A 27095-nucleotide genomic window follows, 5' to 3' on the forward strand; every position below is an offset into this window, starting at 1 on the left:
ATGATACTCTTTTAGCGTAGTCAAATTTAGGTCTGGACTCTCTGAGAATGCACTGTCCACATTTTTTGATGGAAAATAGAGCTGAGGTTAGAAACGGGTTTTCAAGCTCTCAGTACTTGGTCGGCTAGGCCACATAGGCCATGTTCTCTTAGGAGACATGACTCACCTGGGGCAAAGTGCAACCTGCTTTTATCTGCACTATTTTTCAGTTACAGTTTAACCAGGTGAACAAAATCCTGAAGCACATCTTTATAATCCCACCTGTTAAACCAGTGCTATGCACCTGCCCAACCAGTGCTATGCACCTGCCCCTCTTCTCCAATCCCTGGCCGTACCAGAATCTCACCTGACCTCTGAGCCTTAGGCCAGACAAACTATGGGGTTGTTATAGGAGCAACTGCTGTAGAGGGGTCATGTTTGCTTTCTGTTTGGATGGGGTCTTCCTCCATTTTCTGCTGCTATAACACAACACTAAAGACTGTTTATCAATAATCAAAACTTATTTGGCTTATGGTTTGGAGGCTGGGAAGTTCGAGAACATGGTGCTGGCCTCTGGTGAGGGCCTTCATGCTGCGATATAATGTGGCAGAAGGGCAAATGAGCATGTGTAAGACCACGAGAGGAAACTGGGCCCAACTCATTCTTTTTACCAGATAACCAGCCTATACCCTTGATGACACATTAACCCACTCATAAAGGCAGCGCCCCAAGACCCAATCATCACCTCTTCAAAGTCCCACTTCCGATGATGGTATGGTGGCAATGAAATTTCAACATGAATTTTGCAGGGGACATCCAAACCATCAAAGCAGCACATGGTTGGCCTTCTGAAGGACTCAACTTCCTTGTGGCTATTCTGTCCCAATTTGGATTGCCCCACCCTGTCCCCATTGAAGAGGTTACAGTTGACAAGGTTAGGGAAGAATGACAGAGTATGTGTTGCAATACGAGATGCTAGCAATTATTCTTTGTTTCTCTAAAGCCATGGAATTTAGAGAATTCCGTCTCTAGTAATTATAAATAATGGAATTCACATATTTAAGTTAGACCTTAAGACATAAAAATCTCCTGTGAGATGAAAGAATCTTCTCAGGAAACTTTTTCTATTATCAAATACCATTTCATCTTCCCTTCATTTTTCTCATTCCACTTTCATCTGAACTTATGCTCTGGCTGTTCCTTGATAGGTCTTTCCAGATCTGCTCCTATGTCCCTTGTCTTCGAGCTTCTGAACCTGGTAGCAGCTGGGCCCCCAGAGCCCTCCTACTGCCTATGAGTTCACCTTCAAAATGTCTAAATGGATTCCAGATGCACATTTGGTATTACCTTAGAAGTTCGAAGTACTCCAAAAAGAGAGAATTAATTTTTTTTTTGAAGTGGGAGGGGGGTCAGCTACGAATTTTGGTAGATCAAAGTACTTGTCAATAAGAAGGAAGTATATTTTTATAGATAAAAGCACCTAACATTTGGTTTTGTCTTTAGGGGAAAAAAACCTTTTTTTCAATTATTTTGTCAAAAAATGTTTTCTAACATTAATTTTACTATAAGGCTTTCTCACCTATACCTTAGTGAGTCTGAAACCAAAGCAAGACTCGTTCAGGACAAAACCACATCAAGAAAAAATGCTGAGTGCATTAGTGATCCAGATGAAAGCCTGGGAGAAAAAAATGACGGCAAAGCCCTTTATTCTTGGTAGTGTCAATATTTAGGGGGGAAAAGAGACCAGTGGAGAGGGCCTAGGATGAAAAGAATAGATATATTTCTTGCCAGGGAAGAAACAGCCTTCTGATTACTACTATAAAGCCAATTAAAGGGTAATGAGATTGATTTTGCTTGTGGCTCCTAGAATCAATCTCAAGGATTTAAGATATCTCTTGCCTGGACGTCTTGAATCAGTAGAGTTTTCATGTTCCACCAAATGCACTTTATTTTAAAACATCAATTTTCAATGAATAAAAGAAGAAAGGGGAGAACAGTGGAACAGTAGAAAATCCCCCTAAGTTTTTCCTTAAAACTTGATTTAAAACATTGAGAATGGTTTGGAAAATCATTCAGCTTGTTCACGTCTCCCAGACATGCCTGAGACAAGATCAACGCCTACAGCTGCAAAACTGAAGGCTAGGTGTGATTAATAAGAACTTCCAAGAGCATAATGAAGAAGTGGAATGCTGTTGCAGGCTTCAAAGAAGAGTTTTACAAGTAAAAGTGAAAAAGATGGAATGGGTGGATATTCAGGAGTATCAAAACCAGGGGGAAAAATTGCACACACACACACAAAAAAAAAAAAAGAAGAAGAAAGGGATATTCTAAGCGGCGTTTAAAAAAATGAATACAATTCATTGGAAGATAAAACGTGGTAGAGAGGTGCAATTGCAATTGAAGATTGTCATTGTCATCTGACTCTGTCTAACCTCTGGCAATCAGGAAAAAAGAGGATTCTGATCACAAATGCTGAAAATTTTAGTTCCACCATCCACTTCTCCATAAAAAACAAAAAACAGAGTTCCCAATGGGTTTATTCTATGGCAAGAGAGAAGGGAATGAAGTTGCATGAGGTAGGGAACAATTTGAAATAATAGTATGTAATTTTATTTTCTTTTTTGGGAGGGAATTGCTTTTTATAATACCGTATTCACTATAGGGATTTTGAAAAAGACAAATGACACAAAGCCATGTAGAATCACAAAAGAATTTCTGCTTATTTGGTGTATCCTTTAGGTAATTCTAGTGGAATTTAATTTTAAATTATTCATGCAAGTAAATCTTAAACATTTTGGCCTTTTGGGAAGGCCAAAAAGAAACGTGGACTATTCCAGGAAAAAAATATTAGTCTGTGTTTAAGTAAGTATCTTCACAACTGCCAAAAGTCTAACTCATTACCCTAATAACAGCATTGAGTAAACCTGATCTGCTATTAGTAATAGTTTGAGGATTCTAAATTCCTTACGTTAGCGATCTCTTTTTTTTTTCTTTTGAGTTTGCTCTATATTTACTGATCACCCACTATTGTTTGGCTGTGCTCCATCCAGAGATATACCTATGATTAAGACAGTGGAAGTCTCAAGAGCATGTATTCTTCTGGAGAGAACTACACACAGAACCATTAAATACATATGTTAAGAAAATATATTGGGGGCTTATTAAGTCATCCTCTTATCTGTGGTGACTCTTTCTTCAGTTTTTGTCACCCACAGTCAACTATGGCTTGAAAATATTAAATAAAAAAATTCCAGAAATAAACAATCCTTCAGTTCTGAATAACTTGCATTATAGTATGTTCATAATATTGTTCTATTTTTACTATGGATTGCCATTGTTAACATCTTACTATGCCTAATTCACAAACTAAATTTTATCACAGGTATGTATATTTAGAAAAGATACTAACATAATTCTATTCACCATTTTGGGCATCCACAGAATGTTTTGGAACATATCCCTTGTGGACAGGAAAGGATTATTGTTCTATAAGCAAAATGACAGAGAATATCTAAGAGTTAGGGAGTTAACTAGCGCACAATAAGGAGGGCAAGGAGGGAAGAACAGAGAAGTTCATTACATTAGATAAAGGAGAATGAAGGGAAGGGAGGGGAAATGGGAATAAGAAAAACAGTAGAATGAATTGGACATCTAGTTATTTTCATGGGGTTTAGGAAGTGTCTTTATTATTGGCTGACATTTAATCTGAAACCTGAAGATGCAAAGAACCTGAGACAAGAATTCTAGGCAAGAGGCAGTGCAAAGGCCCTATGGTTGCAACATTGTGGTTTGGGTGATAAACAGGAATAGAGGCTAGTAGGGCTAAAAGGCACTGCAATCTGAGAAGAATGAGATAAACTGCTGACTACGGCAGAAGGCAGAAGGCACAATGTGGCTTGTAGGCATAGCAAGAAATTTTGCTTTCTTCTAAGATTAATGAGGAGCTACTGAAGTATGTAACAAAGATGATTTTGGTTCCTGATAAATGGCGTGTGTGTGGGTGTGTATGTGTGTGTGTGTGTGTGTGTGTGTGTGTGTAATTAATGTTGGCTGCAGGGAAAGTGCCAATCAATCCAGGCAAGAAGTGATGACATGGAGCTCCGTGACAGTCATGGAGCTGAAGGCAAGTGGGTACATGTGAGATAAATGTGGATGTAAAACTGTCACTTAGAGAAGAGAAAGGACTGAGGGGAGTCCAGGCTTCCGATGTTGGGTGCCACTGAATGGAGTGGCCAGGTTTCTTTTGAATGCTAGGCCCATGATGGCCTGTGAGGCATCTACCTGCAGAGGTCAAGCAGACAGATGCACAGAGGTGGCTGCAGCCCACGGGGAGGTCTTAGCTAGAGAAACAAATTTGGGAGTCGGTTTTCTTCTGCACAGTTCCTGGCAGACCACTCAGGCACACATTTGGTAATTAATAAATGCTTATGAAGTGACTGATGGATAATTGACCGAAAGGGCAAGTGAGAATTTTGCATCCTGGAAGACGTCTTGAATCTCTTGGCAAAGAGCATCCAGGAAGTGCTTGCAAAGTGCCAGGTGCTGCAGCAGCTCAATTAATATTCATCATTGTGGATGCACAATGAAAACCTCAAGGAAGCAGCGAACTGCTATTCCAGTGGCTGACCCTGCCCGGCTTAGCTGATGCCAGGCCCACTGTCCAGCTGCCTGTACCTCCTGTCCCTCAGCCTCAGGATCTTTCCTCTTGGTGGCTTAATTCCTGGCCCAGGCATCTTGCTTAGTTCTCTCCATTGGCATTGTTTGTGTTCTTTTTAGATGTACATGACAGTAGAATGCATTTCAACATATCATTCATACCTGGAGTACACTTCCCATTCTGTGGTTGTGCGTGATGTGGAGTTAGCTGGTCATGTGTTCATACATGAATGTAGGAAAGTCACGTCCGATTCATTCCACTGTCTTTCCCATTCCCCCTCCTTCCCTTCATTCCCCTTTGTCTAATGTAATGAACTTCCCTCCCTGCCCCCCTTATTGTGTGCTAGCGTCTGCTATCAGAGAGAATATTCAGCCTTTGTTTTTTGAGGACTGGCTTATTTTACTTAGCATGATAGTCTCTAGTTCCATCCATTTATCAGTAAATAGCATAATTTCATTCTTCTTTATGGAGAGTGATATTCCATTGCCTAGATGTGCCACTTTCTTCATTCATTCATCTGCTGAATGCACTGGCTGGTTCCATAGCTTAGCTGTTGTGAATTTACTGCCATTTTGTCCTTCCATTCAGGGAATACTGTCCTGGATCCCACTGTCCCCAGGGACTATCTCAGAGCCTGCTCTCCAGGGGTTTCGGAATCAGCCCTGAATCTTGTACATTAACTCAGTACCTATTATGGGCCAAGAACCACAGTAGACACTTGAAATATTTACAGCAATCCAGAAAACCAGATATTTACCTTTGGCTTCAGCTTTCATCTAGCTGGGAGAGTCAGTGGTTGGCTCTGAGTCAAATAGCTAGAAAGCGGTAGAGCGAGAAGTCAAGACAAGTCCAAGTTGACGCTGCAGCTGAGCTCCCTGCCCTCTTGGGCCTGCTGGCTGCTGGGGTTTGCCTGTGGAATCTGCCTGTACACTCCTCTCACCTTGCTCCGCACTGGAGTCCCCGGGGAGGTGGTACCTATGCTGACAATCAGTCACCAAGGCGGTTGGCCTGCAGCTTTACCCTGGAATGACACTGTTTCCTACTCTGCAACTGCGGGCTTCACTGGGCACTCATTTATCTTGTGAACTGGAAGATCCTCCCCTGAGAGAGACCTACAGACCAGGGAGGTCACCACAGAGACAACAGAGAATGGGGGATACTGCAACAGCCCAGCCAGGACCAGGGAAGAGGTGGCAGCGAGGAGATGGGCTGGTGACTCTGGAGGAGGGCAGAGAGCTGTGTATAAAAGGACGTGGACTCTTCACTAGCTGTAGCTAAGAGGGCAGATGAACTAGAAAAATACACATCAAAAAGCCATATTCATTGTTCAAACAAAATAGCCTTCAGGGCTTTATGTAAATGCGTTAATAAAGCTTCACTCTCTCTGGCCACATGCTCTAATGGGGAGGCTTTCTGTCTTCATTAGGCACGTCCCTGAGCAGCCAGCTGTGTACAGGCAGAGACTCTGACTCAACCCCGTCGCCAGCAGGAGCCACAGTTTCCCAGCATCCAACAGGAAACAGTGCCTCTGCTCCCCGGAGGCCAACCCCTGGGAGGCCCAGTGGTTGGGACAGGAATTACCTGCAGTTCACATTATGCTGGAGGACAAAGTGCATGTGGCTGCTTCGGCTGGAGCTCATCCCAGCTGCACCTGTTCCTCTAGCTCACTTGACCCTTCCTTGCCTGACACCTGGCTGGCTGGCTGGGCCCCAGGCTGCCTCCAAAGAAGTCAAGCTGACGAGTACCCATTTTACAAGAGGGTTTGTGTCAGAGATGGGACATGGAATTTCTAGAGGACAGCTACCACGGACAAAGCATCAGTCAGGTATCCCTGATGAAGGAGTTGAATTGAGAAAGGTGGAAAGATTTGTTTAAAAGACAGATGAGAAGGAAAGACAGGCCACACGCATACCATATCCTTTAATGACAGCATTGTGGTGTCGGCCATTCAGTAGAGACGTGGTGGCTGTGCACAGTGTGGCTCAGAGGCACAGCCGGGAAGTTTGCCTTTCTGCTAAGAGTCATGAAGAACAGCTGAGGGGTGTTATTTATGTGTAACCGAGATGACTTGGGCTCCTGTTGATGAATGTGTGAGTGTGTGTGTGTGTGTATGTGTGAGTGTGTGTGAGTGTGTGAGAGAGTGTGCGGGTGTTGGCTGAAGTCAGGGTGCCAAGAGTCAAAGCTGAAAGACCACACCGGAGGTTGCCGACCTGCACCAACTCAGGGAAGAAATGAATATGGCTTCCTGGACCTGGAGGAGAGCAGGCACACTCGAGATGTATTTGGAGGTAAAACTGTCACTGAAAACTTGTAAAACTTGAAGCCTAGGAAGAGTGGCTCTGAAGATAATCTGAATGTGCCCGTCTCCTCTACTGATGTTCCACCTGACTCAAAGGCAAAGTGACATGGCCACAAAGTCCTCTCTCTCTCACACACACACACATGCACACACACAATGCAAGACTTTAAAAATGTGCTGAGTTACATCGTGATTCTGTTCTCTTTTATTATGACACTAAAAATGCCAAAAGCCAAGTTCTTGGCTGTATTTCCAACACCTAGACCAAAGCTGAAATGAACCAGGTTCTCTATATCCATTTCCAGAACATATGCTATGAACCAATGGGTGACTGTTGACAAGCCCAGGGTCTCAAGCATTGGTGCCCAGCCTTCCCCAGGGAATTTTTGTTCATGCCCCTAGACAGAGTTCTCAGTTATGTTTGAATTTTACTAATATTCTTTCCCTCAGACACCTAAACTCCCTTTATCCCGGCATGTGATTGTAATTTTTCTGATGGAGAAACACTAAGAGCAGTACTGGAGGAGAGCTTAGGGACTCACTCATTCACAATTTTCATTGAAAACACACTGACTTAGCACATTTCATACGAAGATTGATATTTATCTTATTTTCCCTGTATTTGACTATTATCAAATATTCAAAGGACAATAGACTGCACAGTTAGTGACAGGGCAAGGTCAGACTACCAAATACCAAATACATTGGAACTCATCCTGGATTTTTTTTTCATAATTTTCTCCTCTCTAGTACAATTCCTGGGATGAGAAACTCCAGTCTACCCTGCACTAAAATCAGGTTTACTTGATGAATTTCATTGCCCTTCTACAAGAAGTAAAATTTTGTGTAGAAAAATATATTGAAGAGTGATGTCCACTCTTCAGATAATGATAGGATGTACGCAGATCTTTGAAACAGGTTCAAAACCAGACCTGGAGAGTACTGAAGTTCAAAGATGAGTCTCAGGAGTGTTGAACTGGAATCTTCCCCCCTGACAGGGCACACAGGGTACTTTAAAGGCTCTCTGCAACTTTATACTTAATCAAAGGAATAATGAAACTGAACAAGGGCCCGTGGGCTTTTAGTTTGAAGGATATTAGTTTGGCTATTGAAGAAACTGGTCAGGAAATAGAAAAAAATAGGAAATATTAGAAAAAAATAATAGAAAAAAATAGGAAATAGAGCCTCAGTCCTGCCTTTCAGCCTCACTCCTGGTACTTCAGGTGATTAGGCAACTAACTAGTGAAGGAAAACTTTGGAAACTTCTGTGAGCCACTCAGGCTGTTGATGAGTCCAGAACGTTTTCTTAACACTGTTACCCCTTTTGATTATGAACACTTAGAAATAATATATTAACATCTTTTTTAAAATTTATTTTAATTCTCTTGTTTTTAAATAGAGTCCATATATTTTTTAAGCAATCACCAAGATTAAAAATATGGCCCCTTTTCATGTAAGGCTTTATCATTTTAAAAATGTCAACTAAGTATGACAAATAATAAAACTTGCTAGATATGGGTGCCCAGAGAACCCAAATATTTCTTATTTTTTGTATGTGCTCTGCTGGAAACATTTCAACATTTAAAAAGTGCTAAGAAATCCAAACTATAGTAATAATAATAATAAAAAAAACAGAATATACATTCTGAGGGATTTACAAAGGATGCTTGATTTACCTCTGCCATGGTTAAAAATGTGCGACTTCTGATTTAAATGAGTTTGTAAGTACTTTTAAAATAACGTCTGATTTCAAAATATAGATTGTGAAGATGTTAAATTTGGTGACACGCTAACAAACATTAATAGAAATCAACTCCCAGGAAACCTGAAATCCCTCCAGTACTAACTCAGTGCTGACAATTCATCATATTTAACAAGGTGTATTGGAAATAGCCGTGCACTGACCTCCCGAGGACAAATGATCCTCTTGGGACGAGGCGCCTCTTGCTGTAACTGATACACTGCCAAAAAAAGGGAAAAGAAAGATAATTGTGATTAGAAATCAGCAACACATACCAACATGCCTTCAAATATTTCTACCTAGTTCTTCTCCAGAACTGTAAATCTATATATAAAAAAAAAGGTTACAGACACATTTTTTAGACTGGATAAAATCAGGTCATTTATATGGAAATGAGTCACTATGAATGTAAACTGGCAAAATTGATTTTTTTTATTCTTATAAGGCCAATTTAATTTCATAATTGTTACTGGCATTGTTCATTTTATGGCTTTCTTGGAAGGCTAGATTCAGCTAAAATTCTTTTGACTATTTTAGAGATGAAATTCTACTTGTGAGTACTTGAGTAGTAACATCATGTAATAGGATTCCTGAATGTAAATGCCAATGCCTCTTGACACTGCAGGGAAAGAACTGGCATTAGGAATGCCATTTTCTGAAATGTTACAGTTATGTGCAAAGACGACTGGTTCCGAGTGAATAAGAGGCACCAAGTCATCCTCCTGTCCCTACCTTTGTGTCTGCCTACCACCAAGGATTCTCAGCCATCCAACCACCTCCTTTCTACCAGCACCCCTCTTCCCTGGGCCCTTTCAAACCTTAAATAGTAGTAACTCTTTTCTAACCTGCTTCAATGACAAACTTTCAGGCTTGGGCATGGAGAAAAGCCAGTAATTATATATAATACAACTTATCTATTACTTGTGATTTTTTTCAGACTACAATGAATGGTTTTCCTGCTGATCAGTTCGTGTTCTATTCTTCTTTGTTTCTTTCTATTTCTATGGTGCTGGGGCTGGAGCTCAGGGCCTTGCAGATGCTAGACAAGTGCTCTACCACTGCGCTACGTCTTCAATCCTGATCACTTCTCCTTGAGAGAAAAGCTACCCTATCAAAGCTGGTACCTTTGATTCTAGTTCCATGAAATCTGAGGTTGAAAACCACCATGATGATCTTATCTTCAGAAACTGGAAGAGGCAAGAATTAATTTTATAGAATGAATCCTTGAAAAGTTAAAAACTAGATCATGGAAAGCCTTTGTAAAAACTGGGATAAGGCACAAATGCCTGATTTATTCTTAGGCCTAAATTTTTTTTAATTGAAGGGCAGACAGTCATATGAATATAGGTATAAAATTCTAGACTGGGAGCTGGGGTTGTGGCTCAGTGGTAGAGCACTTGCCTAGCATGTGTAAGGCACAGGGTTTGATTCTCACACTGCATATAAAAAAGTGAACAAAATAAAGGTCCATCAATGTCTAAAAAATTTTTTAAAAAATGCTAGGGTATATTTTGTATTATGGCTCCCTGATGCCTTCAGCTGAACATGGAGTAGTTTTGTTTTATTACCTAATTAAGTGCAGACAACCCAGCCTTAGCACAGAAGAGAAACAATCTAACGCTCTTATGGATGTTGTAATGTGTCCATTTCTAAGTGTAGATTGTCCAAACTAATGATGGTGCACATGACATAGAAGGACAATTGTACCCACATCTGAAAGGAAAGCAGAGTTCAACACAGCCTTTTGAGAAGGTCACCAAAAATGACAGACAAATAAAAAGGTGGCCTCTAAACACCTATCTCCCCTATCTGATTCAAATGTATGATATGTCAAGATCATTGTACTGTCATGTGTAACTAATTAAAACAAATAAAAAAAATAAAATTCAGTACAAAGGCTCTTGCCAGACACTGATGCCATGCTCTTCCCAGTCTAAAAAAAAAAAAAAAAAAAGCCCACAGGTCCAAGTAGACCACTCTATGGCAATGGGACCGGGTACTGTTTTGCACATGAGATCATCAACCTGTGGGCACTAATTATTCAGCTGTGCTGTGATTTCTGTTGGCTTCTACAGCATAGCCTGGACGGTTTTCCTCTTCTGTTTTTTTCCTCTCTGATACCTGTGGCTGATTCCTCTTCTGCTAACCCATTATCAAGGGAGATCCCCAAAGTCTCTCTCAGACCCTCTTCAGGTTTTATTCTCTTTCCTCTGTCCAAGGAATCTCCTCTACATCTACATTTCACTTTTCACCTACATGCAAAAGGCTCCCCTGTTTGCTCAGAACACTCCTCTAAGTGCCAAGCTGAATACGGAGCCTCTCTTAGAGATTCCTCTTGCGTTTCTTAAAAGGATCTCAAAAAGTATTTATTCAAAAAATAAAAAGAATATAACACAATGAATCCCACTTTTTATATGATTATAATGCACCAATTAAAAAATAAATAGAAGGGTAATCAGTAGAATAGAGGAAAGGCGTCAGGGGGACGGGGAGGTACTGGGGACTGAAATGGCATGAAATCTGTTATGTGCATGTTTGCATATATCACATTGAACCACACTTTTATGTATAAATATAATGCATGAATAAGACATAACAATTTTTTAAAAGAAAGCAAAAAGGATCTCAAGTTCAACTCATCAAACATTGTACTCAGGATATTTCCCTTGAAATCTAGGTCTCTTCCAAAATCCTGGCATTAGCAAAGGCACCACCATCCATGTGATTTCTCCACCAGCATCCTCAAAACCATCCATGGCACTTTATGTAGCCTGTTTTTTACCAATGACAAATGGTCAATATGCTTTGTCAAAGTGTCTCAGCTCTGTTCACTTGTGTCCATCAATATCTCCTACACCCTATTCCAGGATCTAGACTCTAACTCCCTCCAGCCTGCTCTCTCCCTGATGGCCAGAATAACTATTGGACAATGTCCATCAAATCATGGCCCTCCCTGCTCAAAAGCTTTATGACATCCCATTGCTCTTGGACATGACCAAAATCTCCCACAAGTGGTCTTGCCTCTGACCACTTCTACAATCTCACCATGTATCATGCTCTCTGCTCAGCCACATTTAGTGTCCTTTCCATTCCTAAACGCACATGCACCAACCTCAGATCCTTTGTATGCATTATACTTTTTGTCTACAGCATTCTCTTTTCCTCCCTTTCTACCTTTAGTTATCTGTCCCTCTTCATCACGACTTAAGTTCAAAAATCATCTTTGTGAAGGAGTCCCTCTTGACACCCCTCACCCCAGATCCAAAACTATCTCCCTATTCTGTGCTCTTATAATTTCCTGTATTTTTCTCTATGTCACTTATTTCATCACTTGTTGGTGTGATTTGAAAAAAAAATTCTGTTTCTCCTTCCATGTCGTAAGTCCTGAAATGAGGAAAGGGATCATGTTTATTTGTGCTTGGTTTAGTACCTTCAGTATTTTTTGAAGTGCTTTGAATATAATTAAAAAGAAAACCATACGCTCTATTTTTAAGAATCCTACCAGCTTTGGAGGGAGATTCAGAAATTAGAAAATAGTCTTATGGAATAGGGCAGTATATACAGAGCTGGCATGATACCACCTGTTCAAGGCTCTGGTCACCAAGGCCCCTCAGAATGGAATACTTAAGTGAGCGATGGTGTATCTCTCACTGGATGCTGTACCGGGGTAGTAAGGATTGGGGAGACTCTTGATACGCTGACCTGGGTGATATTCAGGATGTTCTATGTAAGTGAAAATGTCAAGGTAAAGGTATACAGCTGGTTCTCTGAATCCATGTGTTCCACGTATGAGGATTCAACTAACCACTGATTGAAAATATTTTGGGAAAAAAATGCATCTGTACTGAGTATGTATGATTTTTTTTCTTGTCATTATCTCCTAAACAAAACAGTGTCACAATTGTTTACACAGAATTGACATCATATGAAGTATTATAAGTAATCAAGAAATGATTTCAAACGTAAAAGAGGATTTTGTTCGTTAAACGCAAATACGGATGCCACTTGTTGTGAGGGACTGGAGTACCTGAGGATTTGGGTACCTGCAGGGTGTCCAGGAACCTATCCTGCATGGACACCAAGGGATGATTGTATACCTATACCTACAGGCATGCACACACACACAAACCCACCCCGACCTTCAGGTATTATATATATACATTCAAGAAAGGGAGTAAAATAATAGGTTTGTATTCATTTTTGCTTGTAATCTGCATAAATAGGCTCTGGGAGGAACAAGGTAATAAAAAGCAATTACCATCAGGGGATGAAAAGAAAAAAAGGCAGAAATGGAAGGAAGATTCCCCAATGTCCATATTGTTCTACTGTTTGACTTTTGAGCCACACGTATGTATTTCTTACTCAAAACAAGGCGGAGAGGCTGCTGGAGGCAGGGTCAGAGAAGCCTGCTGGTGGAGGAGGAAGCTGACCTAGGACAAGCTGACCAATGACAGAGAGAAGTGGCTGCCTGGAGTCCTTTATCCCTCCTGAGTCAGGGTCAGCACTGCCCAGCTGCTCCTGCGTAGGCTGCTGCTGTTCATCAGTCTAATGGGAGCCCAGGGGCCATCTCCCAGAATCCCAGAGTTTGGGCTCCAGGTGGACTGCAGAATCCACATTCAGCGAGACTCACCCACCCTTCTCTCCCTTTCTTTTGGTAACCGGGATGGAAACCAGGGGCACTGAACCACTGAGCCACATCTCTAGCCCTATTTAATTTTTTTAAATTTTGAAACAGGGTCTAAGTTGCAGAGGTTGGCTTTGAATTTGTGATCCTCCAGCCTTAGCCTCCTGGGCTGCTAGGACATAGGCGTGCGCCTAGCAGTGAACTCCGTTTTTAAGGAGGAGGCCAAGATGCATACTAGTTTTAAGAGAGAAGCAGTTTTAGCTCAACACTCCTTTGCAATTCATAACAGCAAATATGTGAGCATCTGCTATATGCCAGACACCACAGTCAGCATTATGTGGAGACTCTGAGGATGAATGGAGAGGCAGGAGAAGAGAAGAGACAGCATACTAAGTACCTGCCATGTGACAGGAGCAATATTTTATTGAGTTCTCTCTTTCTCTCTCTCTCCCACAGAAAACCAACTTCCTATCATTACCATTTTCATTTCTCAGACAAGGAAATAAGAACGGAGAGGTTAAACCTTTGTCCCAGGGCATTGGGCTAGATGTAACCTTTTGATACCAGGCCTTGGTTTATTGTGCCTGTGCCTCTGGGCCTTTGCTCTTGCTGTCCCTTGGACTGAGTTGCTATTTCTCAAGATCCTCACAAGGCTCATTCACTGCTTTCATTCAGGTCTCTACTTAAATCTCAGCTTCCAGGGCTTCCGTGACTTGTCTATAGAAAATTCCACCCATCACTCTGCTCCCTTATGCTTCTCGGTGTTTCTCAGAGCTCATCACCATTAGCACCATTAACAGATAAAATATAAATATTTTACTTCTCTAGTTCATACACTACCTCCCCTGAGTATAATGAAGCCCTCTGAGGGCAGAGACTCTTCTTCTGTCCACTGAGTATCCTCAGTGTCCATGAAAGTGCTGGGCATAGAGCAGGTGCTTAATGAATATTTGGTGAAGAAATGGACTCTAATAGCCCATGGATTACAGCCTGTGCCTTCGAGGAGCCTGACCCAAGGAGGGGGATGTGCTTAGAGAAGCAAAATCAAGGTGGGACCTGAGCTTTAATGAGGAATAAAGGAGGAAGCCGTTCTGTTTGCTCAGGGGCTGGCTTCCTGAGTGGAGAGGGACGGGGCTCCCCTGGAGGATTAGTGGGGCTTTGCAGGTAAAAGAGAAAGAGGGTTATGGAGCAGGGGAAGAGCATCAGCAGGGGAGGAAAACGATGTGCCAGTTGGTCATTCAGAGGCCAGTGTGGCAGTTGTGCCTGGTGTACAGTGTGCAGAAGGCCCTGTGGAGCTGGCCTAGGGACACTATGTTAAGGAGCTCAGTGCTCTCTATCTGCAGGAGGAGGCAGAGACATGTTTTTAGCAGGAAGGTGACATCACTAATCTGTTTTAGGATAACAGTAAAGATAGAGCCATTTGCAAGATTAGGAACTGCCATTTCTCTGGGCACCTACTATGTGCCAGACACCTTATGTGCATCTTCTCTTGAGTCATCCCCAGAAGCTACCACATAACTATTCTCCCTCACTGATACAGTGGTGGAGGTGCTGCCCACTTTGAAGACACTCAAGATCACACAAATAATGGGATTAAGTCAAAAATCGAGATACAAATCCTGGTTTTCCGGAACTCAAAGTCTATATTTCTCTGCCTCAGCTGGTAGTTCCCTACAGCCGGACAGGCCCACCTGGGGCTGCTTGCATTAGGATCTCCAAGAAGCCATCATGAAATACAGGTTCCCAGACTCCATCCCTGGAGATGCACACTCTGCGAGTCTGGCAAGGATCTTGATTTCTGTTCTTTTTCAATCTCCTCAGGAGATTCGAATGCATGTCCAGGGGCAGGGGACCAGTGCCCTTTGCCTCACTGAAGGAGGAACTGATCAGGGGGAAAACCAGCGACGGGGAATAGAGAGAGAGCAGTACTTCTCCTGTACACAAGGGAGATCGTGAAAGCGTGAGTTCAAGTAACACTGGAGGGAATGAGAGGGGTTGACTGCCCAGGAGGGTAGAAGGACTTGACCACAAACTGAATGGGGGGAAGGACCCCGAGGGAGGGGAGACTGAGATGCCAATAACAGAAATGAGGGATGCATTGGATCATCACTGGACAGTGTCTCTCCCATGTCAATAGCCTACGTCCCAGCACTCTTCTAGGCACTGAGGATACTGCAGGGAACAGAACAAAGACCCTATCCTCAGAAAGCTTCACTATACTCAGAACAGGTGTCCTCTAGGAAGCCCTGAGCCTTAGCAAAGAGAAATGCAATAGTTCACCAAATGCTCAGTCAAAAACAGAACCAGACAGGGGTGACTTGGAAGAGGAAGTGAGAAGACCCCTAAGCAACCCCCTAAAGCCAGGATCCCTCCGTAGCAGACATTATTAGTTTATTGCTTATTTCTTAGTCAGAAGGTCTGAGAACCTGTAAGATCTGCTCTATGCTGTTTCAAGCAACAAAGTTGGCAAATAGGTACAGAATCCTATTTTCCATCTGGGTTATGTGTCTGTCTATAACAGATAATGAGAGGGTAACCAACTGCAATGAAAACCAAATAAAAAAAACAGAGCCCAATTTTCTATCTTACCCTTCAGATGAGAGCCTGCCCATTATTTTCAGGATTAGCTATACTAGAATAAATATCTGTGAAAAAAAATTCTCCAAGGCATGTTTAATATAACTGAAACATGTCACATAACCCCAAAATGTCACTTCTTGGATTTTCTTTGTGCGACAAACACATTTCACAGCGAAATGCAAAAATGAATGTCACTTTCTAGGTGGTTCTATGAGCAAAGAGGTGATATGATGGAATTTGCTTCTACAGCAATGTTCCAAATATATTCCAGGCACTCCCTAGCCTTGGGCCCTCTACCACTCAGGAGAGAATACTTAGTACTGGAGAAAGCGGTTTGGCAGTGGTGGTGGTCACTGAGAAATGTGGAGGTGGAGGAGAGCCCAAGATTCCCAAGACAGCTAAAGTAGATTTAGAAATACAATATTTTATTTTTTCTTCAGTAAGAAAACTTAACCCCTTCTCTTCCCCTGGGAACAGAATCAACTTATTCCTGTGGAAGTCCTGTAAAAGCTCATGGCCTGGGCAGTGCCAATATCTAGCCAGACCCATCAGTTCCTAGGAGAGCCCTCAGGGAAGGTCCCCATAGTCCACTTCTTTCCAAAGGGGGAACATGGATCACAGAACTGAGTCCAGCCACATGATCATGACCCTGAGCCAGACCCACCCTGTTCATTGCCCATGCCTTCCTCTAAGACTTTCAGGGAAAATACTCCTGGATATAAGCAGGGAATTATCGGTGTTTTCCTTGTCCTCTTGTTTCAACTCTGTCCTCCAGCATATTCAAATAAAAAATGTCATCTCGGTGGGATTCACTTCTCTCGTTCAGTGGCACTGTGACAAAACCAAGAATCAGGCTTGCAGTGCATCAAACCCAGAAACACCAGGCATACGTGTGCATAAGAAAAACCTGTGGGGTTCCCTCAATTGCAGCTCACCCAACTGTTCCCATGCGACCATCAGCGACAGGACCAAGAAATAATGAATGCAATCTTCCCCGAGGTGATCCTGATACAGGGCGTGCACTTCAGGGTTTCGAGCTTCCAAACTCCTATTTAGGAACGCAGGCACAAGCTGCAACTGCTTGGCCTCCTGCCTGGGACAGTCTCATGGGACAGTGTCAGTCAGGCATAGCACCTGCTGCCCAGTTGGCATTTGGCATCTTCAAATAAAAATCTTTCTGAGTATACCCAAGATGGCTGGCTTTTGAGCCTGTCTGCTTGGGTAGTGTAGTTCATATAGTTATGGCTTAAATTTTGAAGGTGGTTTCATTGTTATTTTTAAGCAAACTTAAAACGTAGTGTTTTGTTTATTTATTTTTAGGGTATCAAACCAACTTTTTCTCATTGACTTTCTCAATGTTCTGGGATTTGGTCTTGAGAGTTGAGGATTAGCTGAAGACATGATTCTTTGGGGTAAGATTACTCTGTGGAAATAGCTCAGTAAATGATAGTGTTAGCTTCCAAGCAAAAGACAACAGAGAGGGCAGGAACTTAGAGCGGCCACATGACACCATAGCTCCTTGAGTTCATCTTATGTACCCTTGTGGCCCCAGTGTCTGACTTAAGGCAGAGACTTAATAATGAATGAATGAATAAATTAATGAACATAATATATAATTTGAGAGAACTGATTTCTGCAGCTCTTTACTCTTTTTTCATAAGTTTATTTTATTTGTTATTTTTTTATGTGGTTCTGTGGCTTGAACCCAGTGCCTCACACATGCTTGGTAAGCGCTCTGCCACTGAACCACAACCCAGGCCCAGTTCCTTACTCTTTTGAGCTTCAAAGTGTGACATCTGTGGTTACTTGCCCAGCATCCATGTCCATCTTCCTCTTTCCAATATTACTCCAAGTTTTCCAATCGTGTTATATAGGATTGGTTCTCCCCCAAGTTCCAGGGGAGGGTCCTGATCAATCTAGGAAAGTTAGCACACCCCAACTCCCCCATTCACAGTGATGGACTCTGGAATAGGTAAGCTAGGTCTATCAAGGCTGAAACTTAATTCTGAGATATTACTTGAAGTGTTAATTAAGCAGAATGTCTTGCTACCAGCTGCTCTTGAAAGAGGAAGCAATAGGGTTATTGGTAGCTATCTGGGGATCAGAAGGGAAGAACATGCTAAGAATGTACCAAACATGGGAAAGTGGAACAAATGAAGGAAGAGATAACATAAAGGACTGTGGTAATGTTATTTTAGTTGCTGGAGCAAGTAATGACTGAAGCCAGTATCTCTGGATTTTTTGCTTAAGTCAATCAATGTGATTGAGTAGGGTATTGTGTAACTTAGAGCCAAGAACATTGCAAATGGCATTACAATTTAAAAAACAGCTTTTTAAACTCAATCATTAGAAGTATACCAATTTTTTTCTTAGTATGCTATCATAATTGGGATTAATGCTTCACAATAAATATGTAATAACAAATAAATGTAAGTTATAGTCAGTAATCATCAATGAGAGCAAAGATATAACATTAGTTTAGATACTAATGAATTTGCATTAGTATCAAAATTATTCTCTCAAGGATGATTTCTGAGCATTTCAAAGAGAAATGCAAAGGCGATTCCTGAGGTTCAGAATGGATTTACCAATAGGTTATTTCAAACGGAACAAATTTAACTTTCTGATAGCTTTTTTGGACTTTCAGAAAAAATGCTATTGTTTTATTATATTTAGATTTTTAGAACTACCTCACTCATTGTTGATTCCTAATATTTATCCTCTGGCCTTCAGAAAGTGTTTGCTGCAAGATCAAACAAATGAATGGGAGATGGCCTTGGGAATGAGATGGCGTACTGTGAACCTGATAATAATAGTATGAAATACCTTTGTAAGTGCTCCAATATCCCAACTCAAAGAATTCATGCATTCAGGACAAACAAAAGAGAGTTCTTTCTTAGTGGTGTCATGTAGGGCATTAATTGGTATATTTTTGGTGCTGTGAATGACATTCTCCTTATTTTTTGGAGGTGCAGATCACTAGGGGTTCTGAAATAGAGCCTGACTGACCATTAGCTGGGTGGAGTAAAGAGGAACTTTTTATATGCCATTATGTTTGTGTTAAATGTCCTAAGCCATTCCTGATTCCTAATAAAGTTTTATGATTCTAGAACAAATTTAAAAAATGTAACTTAGACCCAAAAATCAAATTTAAACCCAATACCCAAGGGTAAAATTGATATTGTGGACATGTAATTAGCAATGTTCTTTCTAGCTTCCTTAGGACATAAAAGTGCTTTTAAGAGATAAATTAGGTGGCTCAAGGTCACTTAGAAAACGATGAAATAAATTTGAGCCTATGCCATCTTTTCGCTTCAGTAAAGCTCTCCATGGTGGCATTTACTCAACAAATATTTATTGGATAGTTAATGTATGCAAGGTTGTGTGCAAGGCCGGGCAAGTCATGGAACACCCAGCACCTCTCTCTACAGGTATTTTGTTGATTTACTGTCAGAGCACTTCACACTCCATTAGGAAACAAACAAACAAAAACATCCAATTACTAAGTCATTAGCAGTGTCATTTAAAATCGAAGATGGGCCTGCAGAGCGCAGGATTGCAAGGGCCCTTAGAGACCTAGCACAGCCCCTTTATTTCACAGATGGAAGAACAGACTCGTGCAGTAAAGAAAGATCGAGGTGCCTCTGTATGTGCTGACGTGGGAAGACAAAAACAAGATATTTGAGAAGCTGAAACAAGCAAGCTCAAGAACACAAAGCAGCATTCACCACTTGGACCAAACAAAGTCCCAGCCACAGATGCCTTTCTGAAAGGCTTTTTTTTTTTTTTTTTTTTTTTTTTTTTTTTAACAATGGGAAGGGAATGCCATAGAAAACTGACAGAGGCCATCCATGGGGAAGGGAGAAGGGGCATTGGAATATGAGTTGGGGGCTGGTTTGTGAGTTACAGGAAAATTTTATTCTTTATTTCTCTAATGTTTTATCTTCTTTGCAGCTGTGTGTTGCTTTTGTAACAAGTAATCTACAGGTGTGTGCTTGTGCATATGTATTTATAATATACATACAGTCACACATCACTTAATGAGGGGGATAGACAGGAGCTATGCATTGCCAAGTGAATTCAATGATGTGCAGACATCACAGAGAACATCCCCATAAACCCACTTGGTATGGCCACTACATGCCTGGGTTGTAGAGTATATACTATCCTGTGTACAGTCCACTGTTAACTGAAGTGTCATTATGCAACATACATCTATATCTGTCTATATTTATATGGATGATAAATGTGCATATATGTGTATGTACACATGCATATATACATATATTTAAAAATATATATATATATATATATATATTATTTTAAATACATAGGAAAAAGTCTTGGAGACTTTCTGGCTGTAGGTCAGGCTTGTTTCTGGGTCCCACTCTGGATAACAGTTCACATTTTTTGTGAAACTTCTGCACAGTTACTTAGCCTCTCTGAGCTATGGTCTTTCTTATATATGAGATGGAGATAATAATAGTACCCATCAATTAGGGCTGTAATAAGAATCTAAGGTTCAGTCGCTTAGTGCAGTGGCTAGCACAAGGCAGGTTCTCAATGGACATTAGCAATAACAGCAACATCAGTAACCATATTAATAATTATTTTTACAGCATATTATTTTAATATTTATATTATAATACTTTATATTATTTTTACTGGTACCTAGTACAACCGAATGAGAACCTGCCTACTCTGGACCCGGTACGATCAGTTTCCAACCTACCACACTCCTTCCTCTCTCTCTGGAGTCGAGTAAAGAGGAACTTTTTATATGCCATTATGTTTGTGTTAAATGATACCAAGAAAAGAGAACATGAGTTTGAGGTGATGACCATTGTTGTCTTCATGAGGGGAGCTGACTGGGCCACTGATGCTCAGATATGACCTCTATTCCTAAGGAGTCCTTAGCGATCAAACATTATTATTTGCTGTTAATTTTTTAGTAGATAACTGCATATGATACTATAGGCTAAATTATGGCCAAGAGCATAATTTATGGAAGTCAACACATTTTACCTTTGATGACCAAATATGCAAAAAATAAAAATAAAGCCCCATATTGAAAGTCAGAAGGTATACCTCCCTTTCGAAAGCATTCCTGAAGTGAGTCTTGGAGGTTGTAGAGACTCTGCAACCCTTAGTATATTCTCTACAATTCCAGTCTTGGAGGTTGTGGGTGGGGTGCTGAGTTATTTCTTTCCTTGGTGGAAAAAGAAGGCTTTCAGGTTTGGGTGCTGTGGTGTGGGACTGCGTGTGTTCCATAACACTAGCCTTCGAGAAGGCAGGCTGGTTAGATTTCTGAGGAGGCTTGCATTTCAGGTACTCACAGTATGATTTCCATATTGGAGGCTGGTATTCTTCAGCATCTAGAAAAAAAAGAAAGAAAGAAAGAAATCACTCTGCAGGTCTGCACATCAAACTGTCAACAAATATCTTCTCTGGAGGGGTAACTGTCAGCAGTACTTGCCATCCAGTCCCAGAGGACTTTCCACTAATTTAGGGGACAGTTCCAGGCACGAGGAAGGGAACGTGCATGGCAACCTTGCGGACCCAACACCACTTTCTTCAGGTCGCTTACTGTGACAGCATCAACCGCCTAACAATTTTCATAGAGCCCAGTAAATCAAAAAAGATTTTTAAAGCAATTAACTTGATTGTACCCTCTAGTAATCCTTTCAAACACTATTTACTCAACTTGGCATAATAAACATATAATTTACCTCACAGTTTCCAATCAGACCTTTAGCCCATTTATTAAGATTTGAGGGCAAGATGCAAAGTGGGAAGTATGGAATATTAAATGTGGCAAGTTGTCCAACCCAACTTACTGAGCTCCTAAAAATCCTGGGTCTGACAGCAGAACACTGATGATCCAATTGGAATTGCATTATCTCCTTGAATTAACTCCAATGTGTGACTTAGAAAATTTTCAGAAACCTCTCAGCAATCAGAAGTGTCAGAGCAAGAGAGTTACAGCAAAATGGAGAGGATGAAATTGGTATTCATCACTCCAGAAAACAGACAATGGGAGAAAAATCTGCTTGTTCAGTCGACTCAACAACCCTGCGCTGACAGCTGAGCTTATTATTCTGATGCGGTGATTATAGAGTCCTCTTGGCTCACAGCTATGAAGACTTGTAAAATATACTCCAGCCTGATAGCCAGGGGAGAGAATTCTTTGCCCCAAATCACAAGGCGTAGATCTGCGGGGCACATGAAGAGTTCTCTAATTCAACTTGTGTTATCCTCCACTCCCAGGAAACCCACAGCCTGTCCCTACAGGGTCCCCATCCTTGGCTCCTGTGCTACTTAACCTCAGGCAAGCAAATGGCTTGAGAGCTTTTTTCCTATTTGAGAAAGAAAACTAACACAAAAGTGGTAACTTCTCCCAAATCCCACTTAGTTACACTTGTATAGCTTAAAATTATTTTACAATGAATATCTTGCTCTCTGGGCCCATCATAACACAGCACTCAACTCAATGCCTGCAAAGGTCAATTCATATAAATGAGTCTGTTGCTACCCCTGTAGGGTCAGGAACCCACATATGAATAATCAGCTGCATAGTCACACACACAAATACAGCACACAGATAATGGATTTTGCTGTTCAGACTCAGATTGCTGAATAAATATGGGTGCTCACTCTTAATACTTTTGTCAAATTATCTTATAATAGTGAGCTTGTAATTTAAATGATCAATTAATTTCATCCCATATGTAACAAACTAATTTTAATGGGCTAACATGAGTGTTCTTTTTTTAAAAAAAAAAAACTATTTAAATAAAAGAAATCAATTTGATTAACTTATAATAAAGTTCTAGAATCATCTATCCCATGATACCTTACCAGAAAAGCCAGACCCTGTGTGTTAAAGTGTGGATGACATCTTTGAAAACATTTTTTTTCAAAGATAAAGATAAACACACACCACATGGACACATTGCTCAGAAATGTTTAACCATCTACCCCAAACTATACTGTCTTATCATTTCAGAGGACATTGATTCTATGAGGCAAGTACAACCCCCAGACTCCAAAATGGTCAGGACTGTTCATGACCTAAGCACCACTCTCTCTATATTGGGAGGCATCCCTAAGACAGAGGAGGTAGTCAGTCCCCTTTATGCAAATCTTTGAATATAGTCCAGCTGCTCAGCTTGGATCTGCTGAGGTTTTCTTACCTAAAGCCAGAAGTTTAAATAAATGACCTCTCACTTTCAGTCTTATTGTTCTGAGAAAAACCTAGGATTGGGTTTCAATGGAAATGTTTGGGCCCTAACCTAAATTTGATAGAGGCTGCCCTGAATGTTCCCTAAATCACCCTCCCCTTTCCAGCTGCTCCCTATTGGCAACACAACATGGAGGTGAAGAGAGCACCTACAGAAACTGGAAATTAGAACCCTCCCTTGCACAAAATCCACCCCCCTCCATATTGTCCCTCTGTGCTACAGTAAAATTGAGCGCCCTCCTGTGGCCTAAGGCACAGCGTCATCTGCAGCTACCCATGTCTCTGACTCTGCTGCCTGCAGACATTCCCCTTTCCACTTCTCATCCAATCCTGCTGGCTTCCTCTCAGTTCCTAGAGCAAGTCAAGCTCTTCCAAGTCTCCAGCCTTTGCCCTTGTGGACTCTCCATGTAAAAAGCCCTGCAATAGATCTTGGCATGGCTCACTTGCTCTGCCACATAGGGCTCAGCTCAAATATCACCTCCCAGGGGCTTTCCCTGCCAACCTCACAGAGTGGCCTTCCCCCTCCCTTTCAGTCCCTCTCCTAACACACAGATTATTTTTCTTCATAATGTTTATTACCATCTGAAATTATTTATTGATTTGTTGATGTGTTGGGACTGGTTTCACTCCGCAATTTGTCAGACTCCATCAAAGCAGGAATTTTGTCTCATTCACTTTTGCGTTCCAGCCCTTAGAAGAGTAGCTGGCATAAAACAAGTCTTCAAAACTACAACGAAAATGGGTTCTATCAAAGAATGAACTGTCGGGGTTCAAGTCCTAACCTCCCTCCTGGGGCATTGTGGGAATTCAGGGAGACTGCACATGTCTGCCGAGAGCACACAGCAAGTTCTCAAGGAAGCCTCACAAACGTGCACCACTCCTGGGCCATCCGTCCCTTTCCCTGATCTTGTTTTCGCTCCCTCCACGGAGCCAATGACTGTCTCCATTCTTGCCCCCAGATCTGGAGTCTGTAATTAAGTTCCAGTGCTGTTGTCATGGAAGGTTTTGCTTTGCCATAAAAGAATTCAAATTGAGAGGCCATTTGTCATGCTCCAGTGGAACAACTATAATTACCTTGGCCTTAGAGACACGTTTCACAAACCACTATAGCGCACTGATAGGAGGCTTGGTCAAGTGACAGAGCACCAAATATTTTTTTAATATGTTGAAACAAATCTTTAGCTGCTTCTAGCACCGTCCCCCTGACACACACTATTTGCTCTGACTTCATACAACACTCTTCAGTGATCTGCCTCACTCTTGAATAGCCTGACACTCTTTTTTTTAAAAAAAAAAAAAAACAGGAATGGGTTTTCAAGGCCATTTAGTTGACCTTCATCATTTGGCAAATGAGGAAAAGGAAACACAGAAAGATTGAAGGGCTTTTTCAAGGTCATGAGCAAGTTAGAGGCAGAGGTGGGAGCTTTGTCTTCCAGGCCGTGGACACATCAGTCATCCCTGCCAGGCAGCCCCCCTCATTTACATATATTGAAATCACAAAAACAAAATTATCATATAACAGATTGATTACTTGGGTTCTTGTGAAGCTTGAAAGAACAATGAAATAGAGAAAAGAAAGAAAATCAGTGCTATGAAAAATTGCCATTAGGTCAAGTGGTGGGACACGATTTGATCTGTCTCTGTCCTTCCATGTAATAAAGTCCAGGAGACAGCTGCTGTGAGCACCCAGGACATAAATGAGGTGGTTTTTGAAAATATATGATTTTGCTAAACATTTTGGAGAGATGGGCAAAAAAACAAAAGTAGAGGAAGTAGAAAAAGAAGGCCCAAATCCCAAAATAAATAAATAAAGATCTATCATTAAACTTAGAAAACAGTAATACATTTTCAGAAAAGCCTAAGGATCTTAAGGACAAGAGAGGTTTAGAATATACATATTGCTTAAAACATTGATTAATGTGGATCTAACCTTTAAAAAACATATGTTGACCTTCGGCTCAGACATTTTATTCATGGGAATCTAGCCTTAGGTAGTAACTGAACGCATACACACAGATAAATAATGAACTAGCTGCTCTATGTTCAGCAAGTCGAGATCAAATAGTTATTGCATATGTTGCCATGGAAATGATGGTTTGGACCATAGTTCTGTGGTCAAGAGTGAGACTGCCAAGGTTCAAAACCCAGCTCTGCCACTTACTAGCTGTGTGACCACAGGCAAGTTATCTAATCTTTCTTGTCTCAGTTTTTCAATCTAAAAAATGAGAGTAATAATACCATCCAATATACAGCATTGTGAGGACTGGATGGGTTGACAGGCATAAAATGCTTAGTCTGTAAAGAGAAAGTAACAAATACACTTCATAATAGTCATGCACAGGAGAAAGTTAAAAGAGAAGACACTTACAAGGAGGGAGGGGGAGAGAGAGAGAATTCATTGCATACAAAGAGTACAATGAAAAAGTAACTGAAGGATGTACATAAGATAAATTGTGAGATAAAAATAAAATGCTCAGTCTGGTGCCTGAAATACAATAAACTCAATGTTTGCTATTATTATAGTCTCTCTTTAACCACAGAAAAATATTTATGCCCACATTGTCAAGAGCTAAACGAATCAGGTTACAAATCAGCTTTCTAAACATGATCCCATTTTTAAGAAAATGGAAATATTTACATACATAGAAATTACTCAGAAGACTATAAGCTCAATTATTAAAAGTTGTTATATCCCAAAGTGAAAATATGGCTGAATTTTATTTTTCTTCTATTGCTTTCTGCATCTTATAATTTTCTGAACATACTGCTCATATAAAAATAAAAAAGAATAAGAAATAAATTTGCAAAAGTGCTAGGTGTTAGCTTTTTTTAAAAAAACTCATCCTCTAAATAAATCACACCTTGAAAATAAAGTAGGTGTAAAGAGACCCCAAAAATCTTATACTAACATACACAGCATGTGTGTATTAGTGTAAGAAGTCTGAAGGATGAAGACTAAAGGAAAGAGACAAATGCTTCTATACCAAAAGTCCATGCTCAACACCCTTGGCCCTCTACAAATTACTGAGAAATAAGCACTAAGGAGCAATCCTAAGGAGAATGGGAAACTTTGGAGAAAAAATAGAGATGCTTAGAAAATGATCCAAAGTTTACAAAAACAGGTAATAGACTACTCAGATGAAATAATCTCTAAAGAATATGAATATGTTAAATAAAAAGAAAGCAGGTTAAAGGGACCCAAGGTGCAGGTTAAAAGTTGAAAGCCACCTTGAGAAAACTTTCTGTGCTAAAGTAACTAATCCTTGGAAAGCTGGTGCTGCCGTTCTGGTCTTGGGGGGAACACAAGGCATTTGGGGATTCATCCATAGAAAGCTCTGTGTGTGTGAGGCAGCCTGAAGGGGCAAGGAGGCAATGAAGAGCATAAGCTATGAAAACGCATCTTACATGATCAAGAGCATGGCCAAAAGAGATAACACCACTCTGGTTTTAACTAACCATGAGTAATACACACTTATCATTGAAAACAGGAAAAGTTCAATAATTTAAAAATATATTGGAGGAAGTTTCCTGCCTCTGAAAAAAGTTCCATTAAGAGAGTTAAGTGAATTCTTGCAGATTCTGCTCTGTGATGTAGCTAGAATAAAAATTTACAAAAATGGTCTCATACCCATATATGGTTCTGCAATTAGCTTTGTGAATTTGATGGTTCAACATGTATATCAACAGCAGGCAGTGGGGAGAGGGGCTACCAGGGATTGAACTCAGGGACACTCAGCCACTGAGCCACATCCCCATCCCTATTTTGTATTTTATTTAGAGATAGGGTATCAATAAGTTGCTTAGCACCTCGCTTTTTCTGAAGCTGGCTTTTGAACTCGTGATCCTCCTGCCTCAGCCTCCTGAGCCACAGGGATTACAGGTATGTGCTGCCACTGCAGCCGGTTTAATTTAATGATGTTTGTTAGGCATCTGTCTACGTCAGCACACACAGATCTATGTTTGTATTTGCTCACT

The 27095-nt window shown here is 40.9% G+C and overlaps 1 protein-coding gene across 2 annotated transcripts in view; it reads right to left on the reverse strand.

Moving 5' to 3' along the window:
• Nucleotides 1–27095, reverse strand: part of Chn2 (chimerin 2) — a 296829-nt gene that overhangs the window by 129952 nt on the left and 139782 nt on the right. For both annotated transcript variants that reach the window (XM_078039919.1, XM_005319154.4), the window contains 2 exons: nt 21217–21255; nt 8841–8896 (listed from right to left, as the gene is read on the reverse strand). In XM_078039919.1, coding sequence (XP_077896045.1) covers nt 8841–8896; nt 21217–21255 — 95 coding nt within the window. The remainder of the gene's footprint in view (nt 1–8840; nt 8897–21216; nt 21256–27095) is intronic.

This window comes from Ictidomys tridecemlineatus, chromosome 2 (genome assembly GCF_052094955.1).
Source record: "Ictidomys tridecemlineatus isolate mIctTri1 chromosome 2, mIctTri1.hap1, whole genome shotgun sequence".
NCBI lineage: Eukaryota > Metazoa > Chordata > Mammalia > Rodentia > Sciuridae > Ictidomys > Ictidomys tridecemlineatus.